This window comes from Poecilia reticulata, linkage group LG8, assembly GCF_000633615.1.
Source record: "Poecilia reticulata strain Guanapo linkage group LG8, Guppy_female_1.0+MT, whole genome shotgun sequence".
NCBI lineage: Eukaryota > Metazoa > Chordata > Actinopteri > Cyprinodontiformes > Poeciliidae > Poecilia > Poecilia reticulata.
In genome coordinates, this window is record NC_024338.1 from 16,431,350 (window position 1) to 16,450,802 (window position 19,453).

The 19,453-nt window shown below is 41.6% G+C and overlaps 3 protein-coding genes across 4 annotated transcripts in view; 1 reads left to right on the forward strand and 2 right to left on the reverse strand.

The window, feature by feature from the left end:
- The window catches only part of retreg3 (reticulophagy regulator family member 3), a 10,520-nt gene extending 4,530 nt beyond the window's left edge, over positions 1-5,990 (reverse strand). Inside the window, exons 1-7 of one of the 2 annotated variants that reach the window (XM_008415852.2) lie at positions 5,884-5,990; positions 5,370-5,660; positions 3,598-3,704; positions 3,465-3,495; positions 3,264-3,390; positions 2,952-3,036; positions 2,332-2,469 (exon numbers count right to left, since the gene is read on the reverse strand). In XM_008415852.2, coding sequence (XP_008414074.1) covers positions 2,332-2,469; positions 2,952-3,036; positions 3,264-3,390; positions 3,465-3,495; positions 3,598-3,704; positions 5,370-5,660; positions 5,884-5,894 — 790 coding nt within the window. In that variant the 5' untranslated portion in view covers positions 5,895-5,990. The remainder of the gene's footprint in view (positions 1-2,331; positions 2,470-2,951; positions 3,037-3,263; positions 3,391-3,464; positions 3,496-3,597; positions 3,705-5,369; positions 5,661-5,883) is intronic. The other variant, XM_008415853.2, reaches the window with a different exon arrangement.
- Positions 5,991-6,948: 958 nt separating this feature from the next.
- Positions 6,949-13,393, forward strand: tubg1 (tubulin, gamma 1). The gene is made up of 11 exons (XM_008415850.2): positions 6,949-7,268; positions 7,626-7,738; positions 8,383-8,550; positions 8,642-8,710; positions 9,920-9,999; positions 10,096-10,222; positions 11,058-11,144; positions 11,449-11,598; positions 11,679-11,831; positions 11,916-12,077; positions 12,470-13,393. The coding sequence occupies exons 1-11, from the start codon at positions 7,220-7,222 to the stop codon at positions 12,665-12,667; spliced, it is 1,356 nt and encodes a 451-aa protein (XP_008414072.1). The 5' UTR covers positions 6,949-7,219; the 3' UTR covers positions 12,668-13,393.
- A 988-nt stretch (positions 13,394-14,381) lies between these two features.
- The window catches only part of plekhh3 (pleckstrin homology, MyTH4 and FERM domain containing H3), a 32,816-nt gene continuing 27,744 nt past the window's right edge, over positions 14,382-19,453 (reverse strand). Inside the window, exons 9-12 of the mRNA XM_008415849.2 lie at positions 19,092-19,212; positions 18,221-18,709; positions 17,937-18,128; positions 14,382-16,297 (exon numbers count right to left, since the gene is read on the reverse strand). Coding sequence (XP_008414071.1) covers positions 16,124-16,297; positions 17,937-18,128; positions 18,221-18,709; positions 19,092-19,212 — 976 coding nt within the window. The 3' untranslated portion in view covers positions 14,382-16,123. The remainder of the gene's footprint in view (positions 16,298-17,936; positions 18,129-18,220; positions 18,710-19,091; positions 19,213-19,453) is intronic.

Genomic DNA, 19,453 nt, shown 5'->3' on the forward strand with positions numbered 1-19,453 from the left:
TGCTCACCAGAGGTAGCCTGACTGCCATTAGGTACCGAGATGAGATCCTCAGACCCCTTGTGAGACCATATGCTGGTGCGGTTGGCCCTGGGTTCCTCCTAATGCAGGACAATGCTRGACCTCATGTGGCTGGAGTGTGTCAGCAGTTCCTGCAAGATSAAGGCATTGAAGCTATGGACTGGCCCGCCCGTTCCCCAGACCTGAATCCGATTGAGCACATCTGGGACATCATGTCTTGCTCCATCCACCAACGACACGTTGCACCACAGACTGTCCAGGAGTTTGCGGATGCTTTAGTCCAGGTCTGGAAGGAGATCCCTCAGGAGACCATCCGCCACCTCATCAGGAGCATGCCCAGGCRTTGTAGGGAGGTCATACAGGCACGTGGAGGCCACACACAATACTGAGCCTCATTTTGACTTGTTTTAAGGACATTACATTAAAGTTGGATCAGCCTRTAGTRTRTTTTTTCACTTTAATTTTGTGTGTGGCTCCAAATCCAGGCCTCCATTGGTTAATAAATTTTTTGTGTGATTTTGTTGTCAGCACATTCAACTTTGTACAGAAAGTATTCAATGAGAATATTTCATTCATTCAGATCTAGGATGTGTTATTTGAGTGTTCCCTTTATTTTTTTGAGCAGTGTATATCCGACATATATAAAAAATAATATATAAAATAACATATATATATATAAGCTGGGTATCTCTTGAATTGCTACAAAATAAAGCTGTATTTCCTTCAGCCCACTGGCTGCAATGTTAACACCTTGAGATGCCATGAGGCCTAAATCCTGAACATCATGGCATGGAGTGCATCCCAGTCATGGCTAATTAGTGGGCGCAGTCGCGGCTGCGCAGTGAACCCACTGATTTTTTACAGCAGACAGCCGCTCCCTTCTCTTGCAGGTACTGCGTACCCCCGCTAAATCTTTTAGGGGTACGCAGTACCCTGCCGTACCCCCTTACTTTCACCCCTGGTTATAGCCACAAATTTCAACATATTTTATTGGATTTAGAGTCTGTGGCACAGCCAGATGTAGTGGAAATTCACCATATTTTGCCAAAAGTCTTGTGTTACTTGCCTTTACATAAACATTCATGGCACCACATTTTCCTTAAAAAGATTTTAAGATGTCATCGGCTCAGTCTTTGCAGCTTTAGTATTGTTCTTGGGTATTTTTAAGATCAGACACTAATGTTGGGCGAGAGGCTTTGGCTCAGAGTCTCATTTCTGTATCCTCCAAACGGTATCCTATTGGATATAGATCAGGGCTCTGTGCAGTCAAATTGCTCTATACCAAACTTGCTTAAGTCCTCATGAACACTGCTTTATGAATTGACAGAGTCATAAAATTGTCCAACTTTTCTTCACAGGAACGAAGATGCCAAGTCCAACTGTTGAAACCGCTCTATGTAATCCATGCTTTGTCTTCTCTGCACCAAACTTAACACGGCTGTGCAAGGCAGTTAGGCAAGTTTTGTTCTCCTGGCAACTGCCAAACACAGACTGATACATTGTCTTGGAGGCACGCCTACAGTTACGCCTAAAATTATTATTAGTAGTATATCTAATTATTCATACACCTGGCATTTAAGTTGACATTTATTTAATATTGACATTTAAGTAACATGTATCTTTAGACATCATTTTACATTTTGAGGTAGTCCAGCCACAGTCCTGACTTGAATCTGATCGAGAGCCATTAGAGGAAGCTACAGATGAGGGTGATGGCAACAAGGCCTTCCTATCTCAAAGACTTGGAGCTCATCAACATGCAAAATGCTAGTCTGAAGTTATAAGAAGAGCTTGGTTGCTTTGATGTCAAATCAGGAGATCCCATTCGTTAGTGAGAAGGGCAATTATAATTGACATTTTTTAAAATAAAATATAAATAACAGAGCTTTTAGATCTGAATTTGCAAGGGCTATTAATATTTTTGGGCTTAACTTTCGATCCTTGACTTCGTAAAGCTGGAGCCATAGTTGGAACAGCTAAAATCAATGACTGGGAGAGGTAACCAAGTAGTTTTGGCAATATTGTGTATACTCCCTGATACAAGTTATTCAGGTGAATGCTGGGATTCATAAGCCCCGCCCCCTGGATCCCACAATCCCAGCTGCATTCTTTGAAGGCACCCAGCCTCTGATCTCAGTGAATTAATGTGTGCTTGATCTAGAATAAATGTAGGTAGGTTTACTTTAATGCGCTTATCGTTGAACTATGATATGAGAGAAGCTTTTAATTCATTTTTATGTATTTAAGGTTACATTTGTTGGCTGACATGTAGGCAAAAAAAAAAAAAGGCTGAAAAATTTAGATACAACTTACACTGATTATCAATGGGCTTTGACATCATATATCCACGAACACTGAAGTCCAGTCGCTGCAGGAATGGCTCCAGCTTGACATATACGCACTGAAAAATCCGGTGAAAGGCAGCCAATGGGGTCAGGAGAGTTGCCAACACTAYAGCGGGAGGGAAAAGATCACCAGTCATTACAGGAGGGAATATTTCTGTTAGGTCCGCGTGACAGGGGGAAAAAATGTTCTCCTCAGGATTTAAATTTAGATTGGAACAGATCTGCTTTGCTGACAATCACATGTCCATTAGTCTGCGTAAAGCAACAAACTGCTGTAGATGGAGGGTGTTAAGATGCAGCAAACAAGCTGCCGTAGATTGCTCCTCCCTGCTGAGCTGTGCAGCCTTCAGTACTTGAAGGTTAGCAGATTAGCCCACTCTTTGTCTGACCTCCTTAGCTCCCGTCTTGTATGTCTCGTCCCAGCTTTAATCACCTCACTGAGTGGACCCTGGAACCACGGCCCCACAGATCTGATTTCATTACCCATGCATTTTTAATCACACTGGTCAGGCTACGGTTCCCTGCTAACGCGACCCTATAATAGCATGCCGTTTTATAGTGAGAGCTAGGTAAATTGCTGAAACTTACATGCAGAGTAGGAGAGCACTAATCCAGGAATGTAGTATCCAATCATAGCCAAACAGAAGAAAACTCCACAGATCAGGATGCAGAACTGTCACAGAAAAACCAGACACATATGGCTAAAGGTCAGAGGTCCTGCAAAACATTCACCCACTGAGCATTTATCAAGAGCTTAAAGAGTCTGGTTGGATTTTTGCAGATTCATGATAAGATAATTAATCCAAATATAGGTATTTTACATGGCTTTTAAAACAGGCATATTCAGGAGGTAAAGTGTGTATTCATCAACTTATTTTAGGTGTTGTGTGTTATTCTCACATTGCCAGGGTTTTGTCGTTTGTATTGCGCCATAGTGGATGTGAAAACTGATGTGCTGACCCAGACCTCTGCTAAGTGGTGGCACAGTTCAGGCACACTGAGGACGCCGGGCTGCACCAGACCCCAGCTGGAAAAACAGACAATGCTTTGAGATGACAAATACTGTAGTAATAACTTATGTAAAAATGGATTAAAACAAACCTCTCATTTTCTGACTCTTCCAATTTTCTGACTGTTGAGAGAGAAAGAAAAACAGACTATGAAACAGACTGTTTCATCGATTTCAGACTACATAGTGCAAAAATATCTTCCACACTAAAGCAAAACCCAGCACCTCTAATTTTTGGCCAGATCTTATTCTTCCAGGTATCAGCAAACACAAGCACAGCCAGGCCGAAGGCCAGCAGGAACAGCAGCCGCAGTGACGTCAGTGCAAAGAACCTTGAGAGAAAAGCAGACACAAAATCCTGAACAGACAATTCATCATCAGAGAAGCCTGAACGGAGAAGATTACCTCACTTTGTGCTCAATTCACTGGACCACAAATCCCTTAAGGAGCCCCCTTCTGAGACTTTGATTCAGAAGAATGAAAGAATAAAAATATATCTTTTCCCCAGACAAGATGGAAAAGCACTGTATACCAGAATACTATGTTTTAGGAGTCGTAAGAGCTCACCTGACCAGGGCACCATTTTTTTCGTAATAACAATCCTCCATGTCCTAGCTTCAAAGCCCAACCTCTATATCATATACGGTAGATAGGTTTTGGTGTTGCTTTAAGTTGAGCACATTTGTAAATATCTGTGATGCAAAAATGTTCCACAGCAACATTCCTTTTGTTTAAACAGTTTTTAGTATTTATGCTTTTCGGCAGTGAGATAAAACATTGCTATTCACCGGAAGTAATAGCAGTCATAGAAATATGAGTGCTATATATTTCAAGAAAATTGGATACATTCTAAATGATTATTTGCATACGGGTGAAATGACTCTGATTATTATAACAATTTGCAGTTTCCAGTGAATGAAGATTGGTGTCTTTTGAATCAATTTTCCCCCAAATTTATTTATTACCAGAATCTGAGAACCCTATATCTGAAATTGCCGTTCTCATGTTATTACTGTGAGTGTTTTAGCTTTAAACTAAGGAAAAGTGGTAGACTTGTTGATCTGAGGTAACATGCATTAATTCTGTATTTGCAGTGCATCAATTTCAGTTCTTATTTTTAACTTGAACATATTCAATCACTAAAAAGCTGCAGACTATGGATTTAAATTGCAATTCCAACAAGCACACACAGTTTTCTCCCCCCACCCCCACAACTTATTTACACTGCCTGGGACCACAGTAATTAAACTAAGCCTCTCAATGATGGTTTAATTTAAGAACTCAAAAACGTGTTGACCCAAACAGTGGTGCAGGGTTTTGCCAACCTGAAGATTACCTTGAAGAATTTGCTGACTGCTGGGATTTAAGTGGAAGTACAAGCATGATCAACAAATTAACAGTAAGTAAGAGTTACTGAGATAGACTGAAGCTGCAATGCACTACTGGGGTTTGTGCTGAAGCAATAGTAAAACACAACAGAAAGGCCTTGAAACGGTGAATGACCTAATCAAATAAAATCTGAATGGCTGAGCTTGAACAGCACTATGGCCAATCATGTTTTCTTTGCATGTAACACTGCGGCGAGTTTTATAATTCAAGTATTATCAAGGTCATCAAGTTAACTAAAGAACATCTTCTAACTGAGGTATTCACAGGAAAATACTGTAGTTATATGCTCTTCAAATTTAAAATCAGAAATTAGTAGGTTTCTGATTTTAAGTTATAAAAAGTGCACCTAAAAATGTTAAGATCATTTTTATGACCCAATGTGTGGTGACCATAAACAGGAGCGGTACTCTGCCACATGCTCCAAATGACAGGTGAAACACTTCCACCGCCTGTTTGCAAGCAGGTTCTCATGTCAGGAAATGAGAACTCTGCAAAACTATCACACACACACACACACACACACACACACACACACACACACACACACACACACACACCAATATGGAAGGATACACTCGTACATATTTTCATATGAGATGGAAACCTACCAGAATACAACGTTGACAACAATGTAAAGGAGGACACTGTGAAAGGGTCTTTCCCACACTAGAACAGATTGAAGGTAGGTCAAAACGGGTTCGTAGGGTCCCAGCTTGGACAGAAGAGCCTCTCTGACAGCCCGCACATGACCGTCTCTTTCACTGGAGCACGACCGACTCCGCAGGCAGACACTAGACCCGTGCTCGGAGGAACAATCCCCCATGGGGGACGTTTCTGTAGCCCCAGTGTGCGCCATCTTAGAGTCTGCCGTTGACAAAAACCAGCCTGAAAAATAAAGACTAAATAAAGGAAAGTGGAAAAAGGTAAACTGCTTGATGAGACACTACAGCGCCACGGAGCCTAGTCCGCTCACAACACTGACGCTAACGGTGAGTGCTAATAGCGAGAGAGGCCACCTGAAATATCGTACTCACTGTTTAGAATTAGACATCTTCTTATATTAAAAGTAATCATTGTATAAAAATCCACATTTGAAACATTTTATAAGACGCTGACACTTACTATTTAGTCATTCTCCCCCAGAATAGTAGCACTTCTCTTCAAAAATTGTCAATATGGCGTGTCTTGTTTTTCCGACTGCAGAGTGGACCAATCGGAATCCACAGAAACAATTGCGTCATGGTGCGTTCAGGTAAAAATTGGATTATATTGTTTACGATGCCTTTCAGGCAACTGAAGTCGACAGTATTGCACATTTCAAAAATATTATTGAAAAGGAACACAAGTTATATGATGCATTACAATTTGTATTTACATTGTTTACACGTCAACTCACAATTAAATCAAACTTTAATGTTCACTTTCAAAATAATAATTGTTAGTTCAATTCAAAACAGAATCTTTTTAAATTTTTTAATTCAATTCATTCTTGAAGTGAATTTAATTAAAGAAATCAGCCTTGATCTTTTTCTCTCTCGAATATTTGGATAAGATGTCGATTTTCAAAGGGCTCATTTTTGGAGCTTAAAATAAGCCACAATTGTTTTAGACTGTCAAAATGTGTAAGTATATTAAAGTATTATCAACGTTAAATGTTCCATACATTTACCAAATGCTTACGTTCTCCATGTCCAGCATTACTAATGGTAGGTGTCATGCATATGGACAGAGGGCAGCAAAAAGTAAGAAGTATACTTAAAAAAAGAATTAATTTCTTTATTTTCGGAAAAAAAATGAGAGGGAGTGATAGTAAAAAGAAGGAACGACTAAACAAGTGTCAAAAAATAAACTCTAACATTACTTCCGGTGGGCACCTTTTAAGAAAATCAACTTTTCTGCTGAGCTTTTGCCATCTGCGGCACCTGTCACTTTATTTAACAATTTACAGCCTGAAATCCTCCGTTGGTTGTTTTCGGGAGATTTATTTGCCAGCTCAAAAGGTGCATGCAAGTAAACCCAGAGGCTTGCCTGCGACGTCATACTCAAAGGTCCGCATCATTTAAATGTTGGCGCACCGAAAAGTTGGTGGCAAAATATTTAATACAAATTAAAAAAAATAAAATAAAAGAATGCTTTCATCTCGGTTTGGTAAGGTGCGTTGTTTACCAAGAAGTAATCATCGAATGACTGTTTATATTTTCTATATTTGCTTGAGATTTCACTGTCAACAGTAATGATTAAAACATTTCGAGTGATCTCAGTCGTCTACACTTGTTTCGAGGTCACGCCTTCTTCCCTGTTGAACGGAAAAGGAGCGGACCCACTGCCAAAGCGGGAAGGAGCGGGCTGTTGATGGCGATTCAGTGTCGAAGCTGAGAGAGAATTGCAGCTGTCGTTATTGTAAATTTAGCTAGCCTGTCTGCTGGCTAGCTAAAGAAGGAGCAACTGAAGATTGAACATGCCCCGGGAAATTATAACCCTTCAGCTCGGACAGTGTGGAAATCAAAGTATGTAACGGAAAATAACAGCTAACTTGCTTCATCAACGCAAACTGTATTGCAGTCTATCATAGGCAAATTTTCTAAATTTTTCGTTTGCTCGTCAAAACGAAAAAAAATGTTTGTGCAATATTCTAAATGGTAAAGGAAACTGAAGCTGAGTACGAATATACCTACTTTTGTGAACATTTCGGTGTATTTAACATTATTGCATCCTAGCTTAACGGCTAACGGATACTCAACTGAGATGAGTTAACGTTAGCTGCGCATGCTAAATAGATATTAGCTTATGCTGTTTTTTTTCCACTTGTAATGATCTATTAAATGCATTTAACACTGTTTAATGTTTTCTCTTGTATTTTATAGTCGGCTTCGAGTTTTGGAAGCAGCTGTGTGCAGAGCATGGCATCAGTCCAGAGGGTATCGTGGAGGAGTTTGCAACTGAAGGGACGGACAGGAAGGACGTATTCTTCTACCAGGTAACTACACTATTAATAAAACTTACTTAGGTGACTCTGTTTTTAATGTGAAACTCATTTTAAATTGAATAATTTCACACGGGGTATATTTCTGCAGAGGAAAATTAGTATGTATTGTCATTGATACAAAATGTTTTTTTTCCCACCTGAATCAGCCGTAGATATTGTAATTATCAAATTATTACCCCATTTTTTCACTAATTTGGGCTTGATTAGAATATTGGAGTCCATGGCTAAGATTTACATTGCTCCTGTTCATAAGTAAAAGTAATTTAATTTGTCGATATTAAAAATGTCTTTAAGTAAAACAATGTTGCTGCGTCACGTCGAGTAGTAATGATTCTTTTCCTATTGTTTTAGTCATCTCTTTCACGCCATTCATTCACACGTTTATTGTTTTGTTGCTATGCAAGTACTGACTGAACATGACCTATTTGTTCAGCTCTCTTGATGTTTTAATTATGTGTTGAGAATATGTGTGCCCTGTTCAACCTGGTTATAGTTGTGGCCCTCAAATGCACCACCACTATTTTCCAGTAGGTGTCATACGTGTCATATAAAAAAGTAGAACCCAGCAGAGCTGTCAAGGACACGGACTGTGTTGCATCTCGAAACTAATCCTGGTTGTTAATCAAACTCCTCAGGCTGATGACGAGCACTACATCCCCCGTGCGGTCCTCCTGGATCTGGAGCCCCGCGTGATCCATTCAATTCTCAACTCACCGTATGCAAACCTGTATAATCCAGAGAACATCTACCTGTCTGAGCATGGTGGAGGTGCTGGGAACAACTGGGCCAGTGGATACTCACAAGTCAGTTTTTGTTTAGAAATCACATCTATTGAAACTAATTTCATTAAATCATTTTTCACTTGAAATTTTTTATAATTTTTTTTTTTCCCAGGGCAAAAAAATCCAAGAAGACATCTTTGATATTATTGACCGAGAGGCAGACGGTAGCGACAGTCTGGAGGCAAGTCCAACACGTGTAACTTAGTGTCTTTGAGGTTGGGGTCTCTCTGACTGACTGTGGTTGCATGGAAACTTAAGCGCYGATTTTAAACATAAAGGCATACCTTTGTGTGGCGATGCCACAACTGTGTAGTCTGCTGACTAATTCAGACCATTCAAGAGCAGTGAGGCTGAGATCAGCCATTAAGAAAACTGTCGGCTACATGTTTTACAGTTAATGTGATGGATTAATTTAGTCTTAACATGTAAGAATAGCTACATGTAATGGATGGATGGATGTAAGAATAGCAACAGTTTAGACTAAGTAAGCTGTTGTGATTTGTGGGATGTTTTCATGTGGTCATTTTGTTGTCTCTGTAATCACTGAGTTTATTTGTGGTCATTTTCTGTCTCTCTGGGCTTGTTTATCCACTTTTGGCCCATTTTTCTCTCTTGTTGTTGTTTTGTAGCTTTACAAACTTTTCTTGTAGTGGTATTCGCAGCCCCTGACTCTTTTCATTATAATTTTGATTATTTTAAGAGTGCTTCCTGTCTAAATGATTGTCATCGACTCAGCCTTTCTGTTGGGCATAGCGACATGGTCTACCTGACATTACTCAGGCAGATTGCTGCGCCTCGGCAGTCTGCCTGACGTAAATGACTTGATGGAAACAGCATACTAAAATAGTGCCAGAGCCTGTCCTCTTAAAACCAGCTAAATCCTGGCCATCCCGCTCTATTATTCTTAGCCTCTTTATTTTTTTGTGAACCCAATTCAGCTTCCAGCCTCTCATAAAATAACACTCGCATTTCCCCTCAGAGGTCTGCAATTTCTGTAACTCCTTTCCCATTATGAGCCCACATTATTATTTAGTGTGTGCACTCATGTGTGCACTGGGTAGGAAGGTGGGCCGAGCTGCTGTTGGCATGTGTGTGTTAGCAGGGTGTGGTGTGCAGTGTGTTTGGTGATAATAGTTGGGGCGAATGTTGAAGGCAGGTATTACAGGCCTGACTCGAGGGGGGTGTAAGAGGGGTGTGGGGGGCGAGGAGGAAGCCCATTTGCGAGGTGGGGCTCTGCTACAATTTATATAACTGCCTAGGAAGCAAGGCGTTTGCTCACCCACACACTTTTCTGTTCTGCACCACTGGAGTCAACTGTAGGTTTTTACACGCATGTGGTGCATGCTGCAGCTCAAGGGCGCTGGTAATGAGTAACGCTTTGTCTCTGCAGGGATTTGTCCTCTGTCACTCGATTGCCGGGGGAACCGGGTCGGGACTGGGTTCGTACCTGCTGGAAAGACTCAACGACAGGTCCACAAACACTCCTCCGGCTTACTTGCTGCTACTTACTTTAGATTTGGCTTGGGATCTGGTGTGTGTGTAAATAAAATATTTCCTGCTCCACAGGTACCCAAAGAAGCTGGTACAGACCTACTCTGTTTTCCCAAACCAGGATGAGATGAGTGACGTGGTTGTTCAGCCGTACAACTCACTGCTCACACTGAAGAGGCTTACCCAGAATGCAGACTGCGTGGTGAGCAGCGCTCGAGTGGGAATGCTGATTATTATCCCTTTCTTTCAAGATAAAATGTGCACTCAAGGCATTTCTTTCGTGGAAAGTTGTCTATTATGATTATTTCACGGTTACATTCTTGAGTTGTTTTTCCTGTTGGCTGGGATCCACAATGTAGAAAGTCTTTTTAACAAGTTAAAGATCAAACTGCTCTTAGTTAATTTTTAGAATCTGCAAAATGTTGAACTGCAAATTTACGAAAGAGTTGCATATTGAAAAATAATTTTAAAAAATGAAAAGAAATTAATAGTGTCGTTAATTATTGGCCAACTCGACTTTTGAATAAAGCAAACATCCTCTCATTTTTCCAAGAGCGCTACAGCTGTCTCTCTTTTAATGTTCGCAGTTCCTTTACCTAAAATAATCTGGGACTTTTCCAATTTCTTGCGCAGCAAACTAATAAACAAATTGCATTAGCAGTATTGAGATCTTGCAAATGCAACTTATTAAATTTGACTTCTAAATATCTGATTGTATTAAGACACAGACGCACTGGCAGTCTAATGGCATTTCCTCTTTAATGCCTACTTCCTCCAGGGTCTTGCATAAGAACCTAATGTTGATGGGATTAGCCTGAGAGCTAATAGAATCTATCCCTAGAATTGGTCTCCCTGTTGTGACTGTACAGTTTATTGCATATCTTCTACTTTCCTAACAATGGCGCACTGTGTGGCTGCTTCTCTTTCTCATTACTGCAGTACCTTCTCGCTCCTAAAAGCATAGCAATATATTGACTTGTGTCTTGACTTGCTCTCTGTCTCTATTTGTTTTCTAATTGCTCCGTCTTGTCCATCAGGTTGTTCTGGATAACACTGCTCTGAATCGCATTGCCACAGACAGGCTGCACATCCAGAACCCCTCCTTCTCCCAGATTAATCAGCTGGTGAGTAAGATGTCAGTTTCATTTGAGGTTCAGCTAATTGTCTCCAAGGGTGTTTTTGATTATCACAAAACATACAGAAACACGGCGCACTTGAAGAGACACTCGACACCCACTAAGAATTCATAAACTTGTTTGGTTGGTTAGTTGGGCCTTAAATCTAATTGCTGCTTTCTTGGAACTGTCCCTGGCTTCATGGCAGGATATGTTGCCTGACTGGAAAACTTTTTTTTGTTTCATTTTTCTTAGGATACATGTTTAACTTGTCAAAGCTTTGCATTGAAAAGTTGATGTCTCAACTTTTTAGGTTTCCACAATCATGTCTGCGAGCACAACTACGCTACGCTACCCAGGCTACATGAACAACGACCTGATTGGTCTGATCGCTTCACTCATTCCCACTCCCCGTCTCCACTTCCTCATGACGGGGTACACACCACTGACCACTGACCAGTCGGTAAGTAGCTGATATTTCACTAGATGAAATATATCGCATGAGACGTCAGGATTGAAAGCACTAACGAAGCCACGTCTCAGGTTGCTAGTGTGAGGAAGACGACGGTGCTGGATGTGATGAGGAGACTGTTGCAACCCAAGAACGTGATGGTGTCCACTGGAAGAGAGAGACAGCCCAGTCACTGCCACATCGCCATCCTCAACATCATCCAGGGAGAAGTTGATCCCACGCAGGTATGTGAGCTGAAAACGAAAAATTTCATCATTTGTGGCATTTAAAAAAACAACAAAAAAAAAAAACAAACGTTGTTTCTTTAGGTGCATAAAAGCCTCCAAAGGATTCGGGAGCGCAAACTTGCCAACTTCATTCCCTGGGGTCCGGCCAGCATCCAGGTGGCCTTGTCCAGGAGGTCTCCATACCTGGCCTCAGCTCACAGAGTGAGCGGCCTGATGATGGCCAACCACACCAGCATCTCTTCTGTAAGCACTCAGCACACTTTTACTGTTCCCTAGTGTGTAATTATGTAAAGATATTTGAAAATTCTCATAAGGATGTTTTTTTTTTATGTTTGACTGGTTTTTTTTCATCCCACTGTTTTAAAAACTGTTAAACTAAGAAAACAAAAATCAAATAGGCAAATTCTTTTTCCTTTCTTTCTGTAACCATCTTATTTATGTAATCTTAAGTTGCAACAACCACTACTTTTTGCTTCATTAATAAGCCAAAACTATTCCAAGGAAGTCCGCATCAGATTTTCTCTCTTTTAAAGAAGAGAATCAAAACGGAAAGTAGATTTAAAGAAATCTGATAAGGAACTTGAATCCTTCCTGGTTTTAATTATAGTTTTTCCCTCACTCTGTTGCTGTTCTAGCTCTTCGAGCGAACGTGCAGGCAGTATGACAAATTGCGAAAGCGCGAGGCCTTCCTGGAACAGTTCCGCAAAGAGGACATATTCAAGGACAACTTTGATGAGCTGGACAACTCCCGTGAGGTCGTCCAGCAGCTGGTGGACGAGTACACAGCAGCGACACGACCCGACTACATCTCCTGGGGCACACAAGAGCAGTGACCATTGTTCTGAATTTATGCACCATAACTGGCTATAGCTGCTGTTCTGACAATTATTTATTAGCAGGTTATAGCATGTAATTATAGGTTAGGAGGCAGTGATTAATGTTAAGAACTTATATTAACCAAAGTGTTTCCTGGATTGTTATGTTTTGGAGATTCATTATCTTAGTTGATGTGAGTTTTTCTCCTAATGAATAGTTAATTTCAAATTATATTGCAAGTAATTACAGAAAGCATCAGTTACTGTTGTCTTTAAAACATTAGTTTCCTGTACTGCACCTGTATTTTGCCAATGTTAAAYAACCTGTTGCCTTGTTTTTCTCTATTTTTATACAGTTCAGTTTTTTTKGGRGGGGGGGGTGGATTTCTAGAAGCACCCACTACCTATAGGCTGCATAAGAGTGATGGTTAATGTAGGTTTCGCCATACCTCACCTTTCTTACTTCCATGGTGAATTGTACCATCCATCTGCTGCTGATTCACAATGCTCACGGCRTCACTGTTCATGACAAACAAGAATGTGGAGCTGTTCTGACTGGTGTTAAAATAACTTCGATTTAAACAGCTTTTGTCTTTTAAAGTAACAGTTTAACAAGCGTAAAGCCTCTAACTTGTCTGTAAATACGCTTCAAACAATTGCTGGTTCCCTGAGTATTAAATGCATTGTTCTTTATTGCYGTTTGTTGGACCTGTAAGATTAATAAACATGTTTTCTATTACTGTACTTTTCTACCTTCTAAAGGCACAATTGGCTGTATGGAAACATTACTCTTCCTGTTTTCTTCAAAGTGATGTAACATTATTTCTCCTCACCTGGAGCACAGTGTACCAGTGCCTGCTCATGTAATTCAGCCAAGGATCATTAACTGCGGGGAACGCAATGGCACTTAGCAATGCTTGCTTTAGCTGGTATTGTTTTCACTCTGAACTTTTTAGGAGGAAACTTTTAAGATGCACTGCTGGGGCCAGACGGCAGCATTTATCTACAAAAACATGGCTTATTACAAAAGTGTTAAAGGGGGATATTATGTRCTTTCCAGGCACATAGTGCCATTTTATAGTACCATCAAGAAACCGTTCGTTCAGTTATAAAATTCTGCATATTTCAAGCACAACTTAAATTAGAAATTTGCCTTTCTGTAATTTCAAAACTCAATAGATTACAAACTCATGGCTATGGCGCAATCAAGCAACTTATTGCCTTCAGTTGTGAAATTGCTGCATACGTCAAACATAACTTAATAGAAATTTGACTTAGCAATTTGGCCACTGTCTCTTTAAGAAGCTCCTACTCTTGGTGACACCCCACCTTTGCAACAATGCTCCCGTTTTGCCGTTTACAACCATTCTTGACGGAAAGGTAGTTTGTATGATAAGCTCRGCAAACTCAGTTCCACCAGGTGTTAGCTAATTGCTGCTGCTGCTAGTCTGAAGGAGCTGAGTGAGGAAGACATGGGGGAAGTTGGAGACTGCAGCTCCAAGGAAGAGCTTTGTAAGAATAATTGTTAAGGCGATCTCCAATAGCTACCACAAATAGTCAATATTTCCTCAAGCATTCAAGAAATAATCTAAGAAACATTACTAGTATGTCTTTGATGATGTTCTAACCATATATAAAGCTCAAAGTTGATTTTGCAGAACATTTTCAAACATTTTACACMAATTCCTCCTCCAACCTCCTTTTAGGAAGTGAAGCACCACTGACAATAATGCAAAATGGGTATTTTTTTTTATTAATTACAGTATTTATAGTTTTTATTGCACTCCCAAGTTAGTTAAAAATAGTGCAATTAAATATACACATTACATAAAAAAGGTACCATGCAGCTTACAGACAAGCTTAATACTAAGCAAGGACATCCGCAGTTTTTTTTTTTTTCCTTTACAWATATCTAGCTCGGAGCTGCCTGCAGCTGCAGTGGAAAAAGCTAAAGACCTGCTTCTGAACCAGGGGTAGCGCAATGACTTGTCAAGGCCTTTCGTGGTGTAGACACAAAAGTGTTCAAACTGGTTATATTTCTAGTGTAGCAGACATGAATTTAGGATTATCCTTACAAAAAAATAAAAAATACAACGGGCTCTTGGAAGACAAACGTATCCAAGGATGATTAGGGATTCTGTCTGCGTTTGTTGGATTTTTCTTCTAAAAGCTTATAAAAAAACATTAGTCTTTGGTCCAAGTTTGGCTTTTCAAGGAAAACTAGAAGAAAAACAGGAGCCAGAAAGAATTAACAGCAGAACCAATCAGACCTATGGTCCTGGTCACTTAGAGAAAACTTAATGTCAAGATAAGTCTGGATCTACATTTAAGATGAGTTAAAAAAAAAAAAAAAAAATCTGCATAAATAATACAAAAGCATCCGCATGAGAAAAGTCTTTTCTTGAATGCCAGGCGACACGTGGGGCACTGCATGGTAACGGTTGGCATGGCGAAAGCTTTGTGGTGTTCCTTCTTTTAAATAAACAAAGAAGCACCTGTTATCTTCAGCAGAAAAGTCCTGCAATGGGTCAGGTGTTAGGTGTTCCCCAAGTTTCATGTCCAGGACCACAGCCAAGACAAGCAGCTCAACAAGAAGGGAGGAAATCAGTGCATTTGGTGGCAATGTGTTAAAAACAGCTTGAAAAATCCTTTGATTTCTTTATAAACCTGAATGCATCATGAATGAAATGTTTTTTTGTTTTTTTTATGTGATCAGATTGACATCCTGGCAGGAGGCTGTGCAGTTACTGCAGCCAGAGTGACTCAGCCGCAGAGCTCCAACATCTGCTTCCAGTTCCAAGTTCACATGGCCTCTCTGCATCAACAGTTCTAGGTAATGGAAGTCCAGCCGGGATCTTATGAAAACTGACTGATGAAGAGCAGGGGGGGAGTCAGGGTGTGTGTGTGTCACTGAACGTTCTCAATACTTTTCCAGCAGTGCACGAGGGACGTCTGCCTTCTAGGAAAGGCAAATCCAATATGGCACCCACAGCGCGAGAGAGCGAGGGGAGAGGGTAGTGTTTTCGCTCTGAGCTGGGGCTTTATGAGGGTAGCTCCACGGCTTATGATCGCTGCAAGTCTTAATGTTTGCGGTGGTAGTAAGACTCACGCCAACATCTCGCCGAGGAGGGTGCGGTGCAGTTGGGTTTATTGCCGTTTAGAGTAGCAAAGATGGATGCATGGTGGGAAGARGGGGTGGGAGGTGCAACACCTCATCAGTAACGGCACTGGTTTTTTGTGCATTTCCAAGCATTCCCTTGCACCACATCTCACGCTTTTCATTCTAAGAGCAGCTTCTTTAGCTGGAAGTCCCGAGGAAAGTTTGTTTTCATAGATGGGGACGGAAAACAGCCCTCTCTTTGTATTGGCTGCAGCACCGTTCCCAGTGGAGGAGGCTGAGGGTCTTCAGGACTGAGCCTGAACCTCCCCATGGGGAAGGAGGACGGTGTGAGGGGGTGTGGGTAAGAGTTCCTCTTAAACGGGGTGAGAGGGCAGCTCCAGAAGCGTGGGGGTCGGTGTCGGGGCCAGGTGACGGAAGCCCACGTCTGTGCTTTCGGTGAAGGTTATGGTGTCTGCATCCTCTCCTTTACCTCGCTGGCGATGGATGGCACTGAAATAGGCGTTCATGAGCTGCATGATCTCAGTCAGCTGTGGTGAAAAGAGAAGAGAGAAACGGAGACAGAGAGAGGTCAAGCTGGTGGCAGTCTCAGTGTCTGGCACCGTCACAGGAGGGTGGAGACAGATTATGTCATCCAACTGATTGAAAAATGACCAGAAGCAGATGATGCAGATATTTAGCAATTATTGAGGACATGCAGTACACACCCCTTTATAGAAACATTGTGCAAATGTATCATTAGTTTGACCAAGAGCTTTGCAAAAGTACTCATAACCCTTGAATTYATCTGCATCTTGCCAATTTACAAATCACAACCCTCAATGTGTTTTATTAAGACATTTATGTTAGATAACCACGAAGTAGTGCATAGTTATGAAGTAAAGTAAAAGTAGCTATTTGGAGTTTTTCTTTCCAAATAAAAATCTGAAGTGTKGCATGTATAACATAATCCCTCTAAATCTGATAACCCTAAAAAAAAAGTTCAATCAAAAGTCACCTAATTATTAACAGAATCCAGACGTGAAGGTCGTTAGAGGCTCTTTTTTTTGAGAACATTAATCTATGAACAACAAGGAACACAGCAGACAGGTCAGGAACAAACTTATGAAGAGGTTTGAAGCAGGACTAGRTGATTAAACAACACCTGAAGCTTTTAGCATCTCACACAGCACTGCTGGTTTACCAAGTGAAAGGTGGTTCTCAAACATACTAACCCAGGGCACCTGAATACAAATGGATGCCACAGTTTTCAGATTAAAAAAAAAAATCTGAAACCTGTAAAATTCTACACTTCTAAAATATATGGCTTTGAGTTTGTGTTTATGGGGGAAAAAAACGGTACGAGTTCTTTTGTAAGACACYGAAATCTGCATATATAATTCTGAGAGACCATTGTGTCAATTTTTCCGTGGCCCAAATAAACATGATCACCAAAAGCTGCTACGACACTTTTTCTGTTAATGTTTCCCCTCAACAGARCAGCTCTGAGTGAAACGACCAGCAATAATCCTTTCATTCAGCCTCTAAAATTACACAGATAATCAAATCACCTTTATTTTCTGTGCCCAGTGGTGCAAACCCCTTCCTACCGATGTCAGACCACTATAAGAACTTAGGTTCATAAAAGAAGTCTTACTGAGCTGCACTCCAATTTGCCTGTGAGCCCAATAAATAAATAAAAGCCACTCTTGTGCCTCATGAGAGATCACAGAGGGATTTTTTGTTCCGTGTGGGAAGATGCAAGGAAGTCAGTGTAGTGAAAGGCAAGACTTGTTCTCAACGGGGGGGAGGGGGTGTCTCTCTGGAAGAGCATCCACAGTTCTGAGAAATGTTTAGCCTAATATTTTAATCTAACCACAGCAATAAAGCTCAGCCCCGATGGCATTTAATACCAGGAAGTTTAACTTGTGGTGGTCGCGACTGGTTAGACAGAGGCGGCAGGTTGTGTGCCCTCGATTCAGACTGAAATAACGAGGGTTTTTTAAGTTGGTCAAAAGAGCTGGAAGGAAGAGGGGGCCGGGGGGGGCATGGTGAGAAGACAGTGTGCCTCTTATACTGCAGGACGCAACTTGCTGATAAGGCTCCTTGTCTCTGTAAAGACTATGATGGTGATGAGTAGAGTTTRTTACTCTGCGTTTGCAGACTCGGGATGTGTGTGCGCCACCTTACCTTGCTGGTTTCAAATATTAGATCCCGATCGCCAGCTGTGATCTTGAAGGTGTTGCTGTCAGATACGCCGTAAGAGCAGATCTGGCCATAAGGAAAGGACTCCAAGGCCTCCGATTCTCCCTGCTTGTAGATGGACACAGATGTAGCAGCGACACCCAGCCACAGTTTCTGAGAGAAATTCCCTTTTGAACTCTGCAAAAACACGCAAAAAGAATATTAAAAATGAGAGAATGGAGCAATTCCAGATGGGCAAACCTCAAGCGACTCCCATCAAAAATACTCACAATGTAAAAGTCCACTTCATAAAGAGTGCATCCAAAGCCCGACCACTGGCGTGCAATTGTGAGGTAGGCAGCCATACTGTCCCTGCTACTGTACCCAGCCAGACCCTTCCAACGCTCCAAGATGGCCGTCGTCACCGCTGCCGCTTCCTCCTTCAGGCGGCTGCGCAGGCGCTTGTCGTTCTCCATCTTTTGCTTGTGCGCGACCGTGGCCGAGTGGCTCCACAGCGTCCCGGCCAGGAGGCCTGTAGGGAACCGCTGCGTGGCGGGACAGTCCTGACCCGCCACCTGGTAGGGGGGCGCCGCCTGCGGGGCCGAGAGCGACATGAGGACCCGCGTTTCAAGCATGTGGCCGGGGAAAAGCTCGTCCAGAGGCGGGAAGGGGGCGTGCGTGCTGAAGTCGCCCATGAGGCTCTGAAGCCTGAGGGCCGCCAAGGCAAGCAGGTCCTCCTCGCATGCTGGGAGCTGACCGCGCACCACCATCTCATGGCACTGCAGCGGAAAGACCAGGAGAGACGGAAGGACACGGCTGTTACTAATAACCTGAAACCAATCATTTTTTGGCCCACCCTGTTTTATTGCGCCTTATAAATCTTTTATAGAAGTCCTCAGGAAAAAAAAAAAATGCTGTAATGAAGCTACCTTTCGACCCTACTGCACTGCAACCAGCACTCTTAGTCATACTTTTTATGCTTTCTATGTTCTCTCCTGCAATCACTGACTGTGACTCAATATTGTCCTGTAAAATCAGGAATAAYCCAACGGAGTAGGAAGAACGACTCGCTGCAGGGCCATAAATCACATCTCACTACMGGTCACTTATTAAGKGGACAGCAGAAAGAGAGAATACCGTTTTGGTTTATTGCAACATCACCTGCTCGAAGAGGAATAAATACTCGATGCTGTCCACYGATATGCCGTCAGCGTCCAACAGACAGTAGAGCTTAAAACACAGTTTCCACTGRGATTGAGACTCCGACTCTTTGGTGGTGAAGCTGCACAGAGGACAGAGGAAAAGGAGCAGTTAATGCAATACAGTTGTAAAGATAGCTTGTGTTTAGCCTATTCTCACACAATTTGAGAGTATTTGTTGAAGAAAAAAAAATTATCAAATTAATCTTTCCTAGTTTCTTTCTGCAACCAATTACACCCGTCCTTTTTCCAAGCAGGCTGTCAGGTTTGGCCAGAAAGAACAGAAAAGGTCACATGGACTGCTTTTATAATTAAAAGCAAATT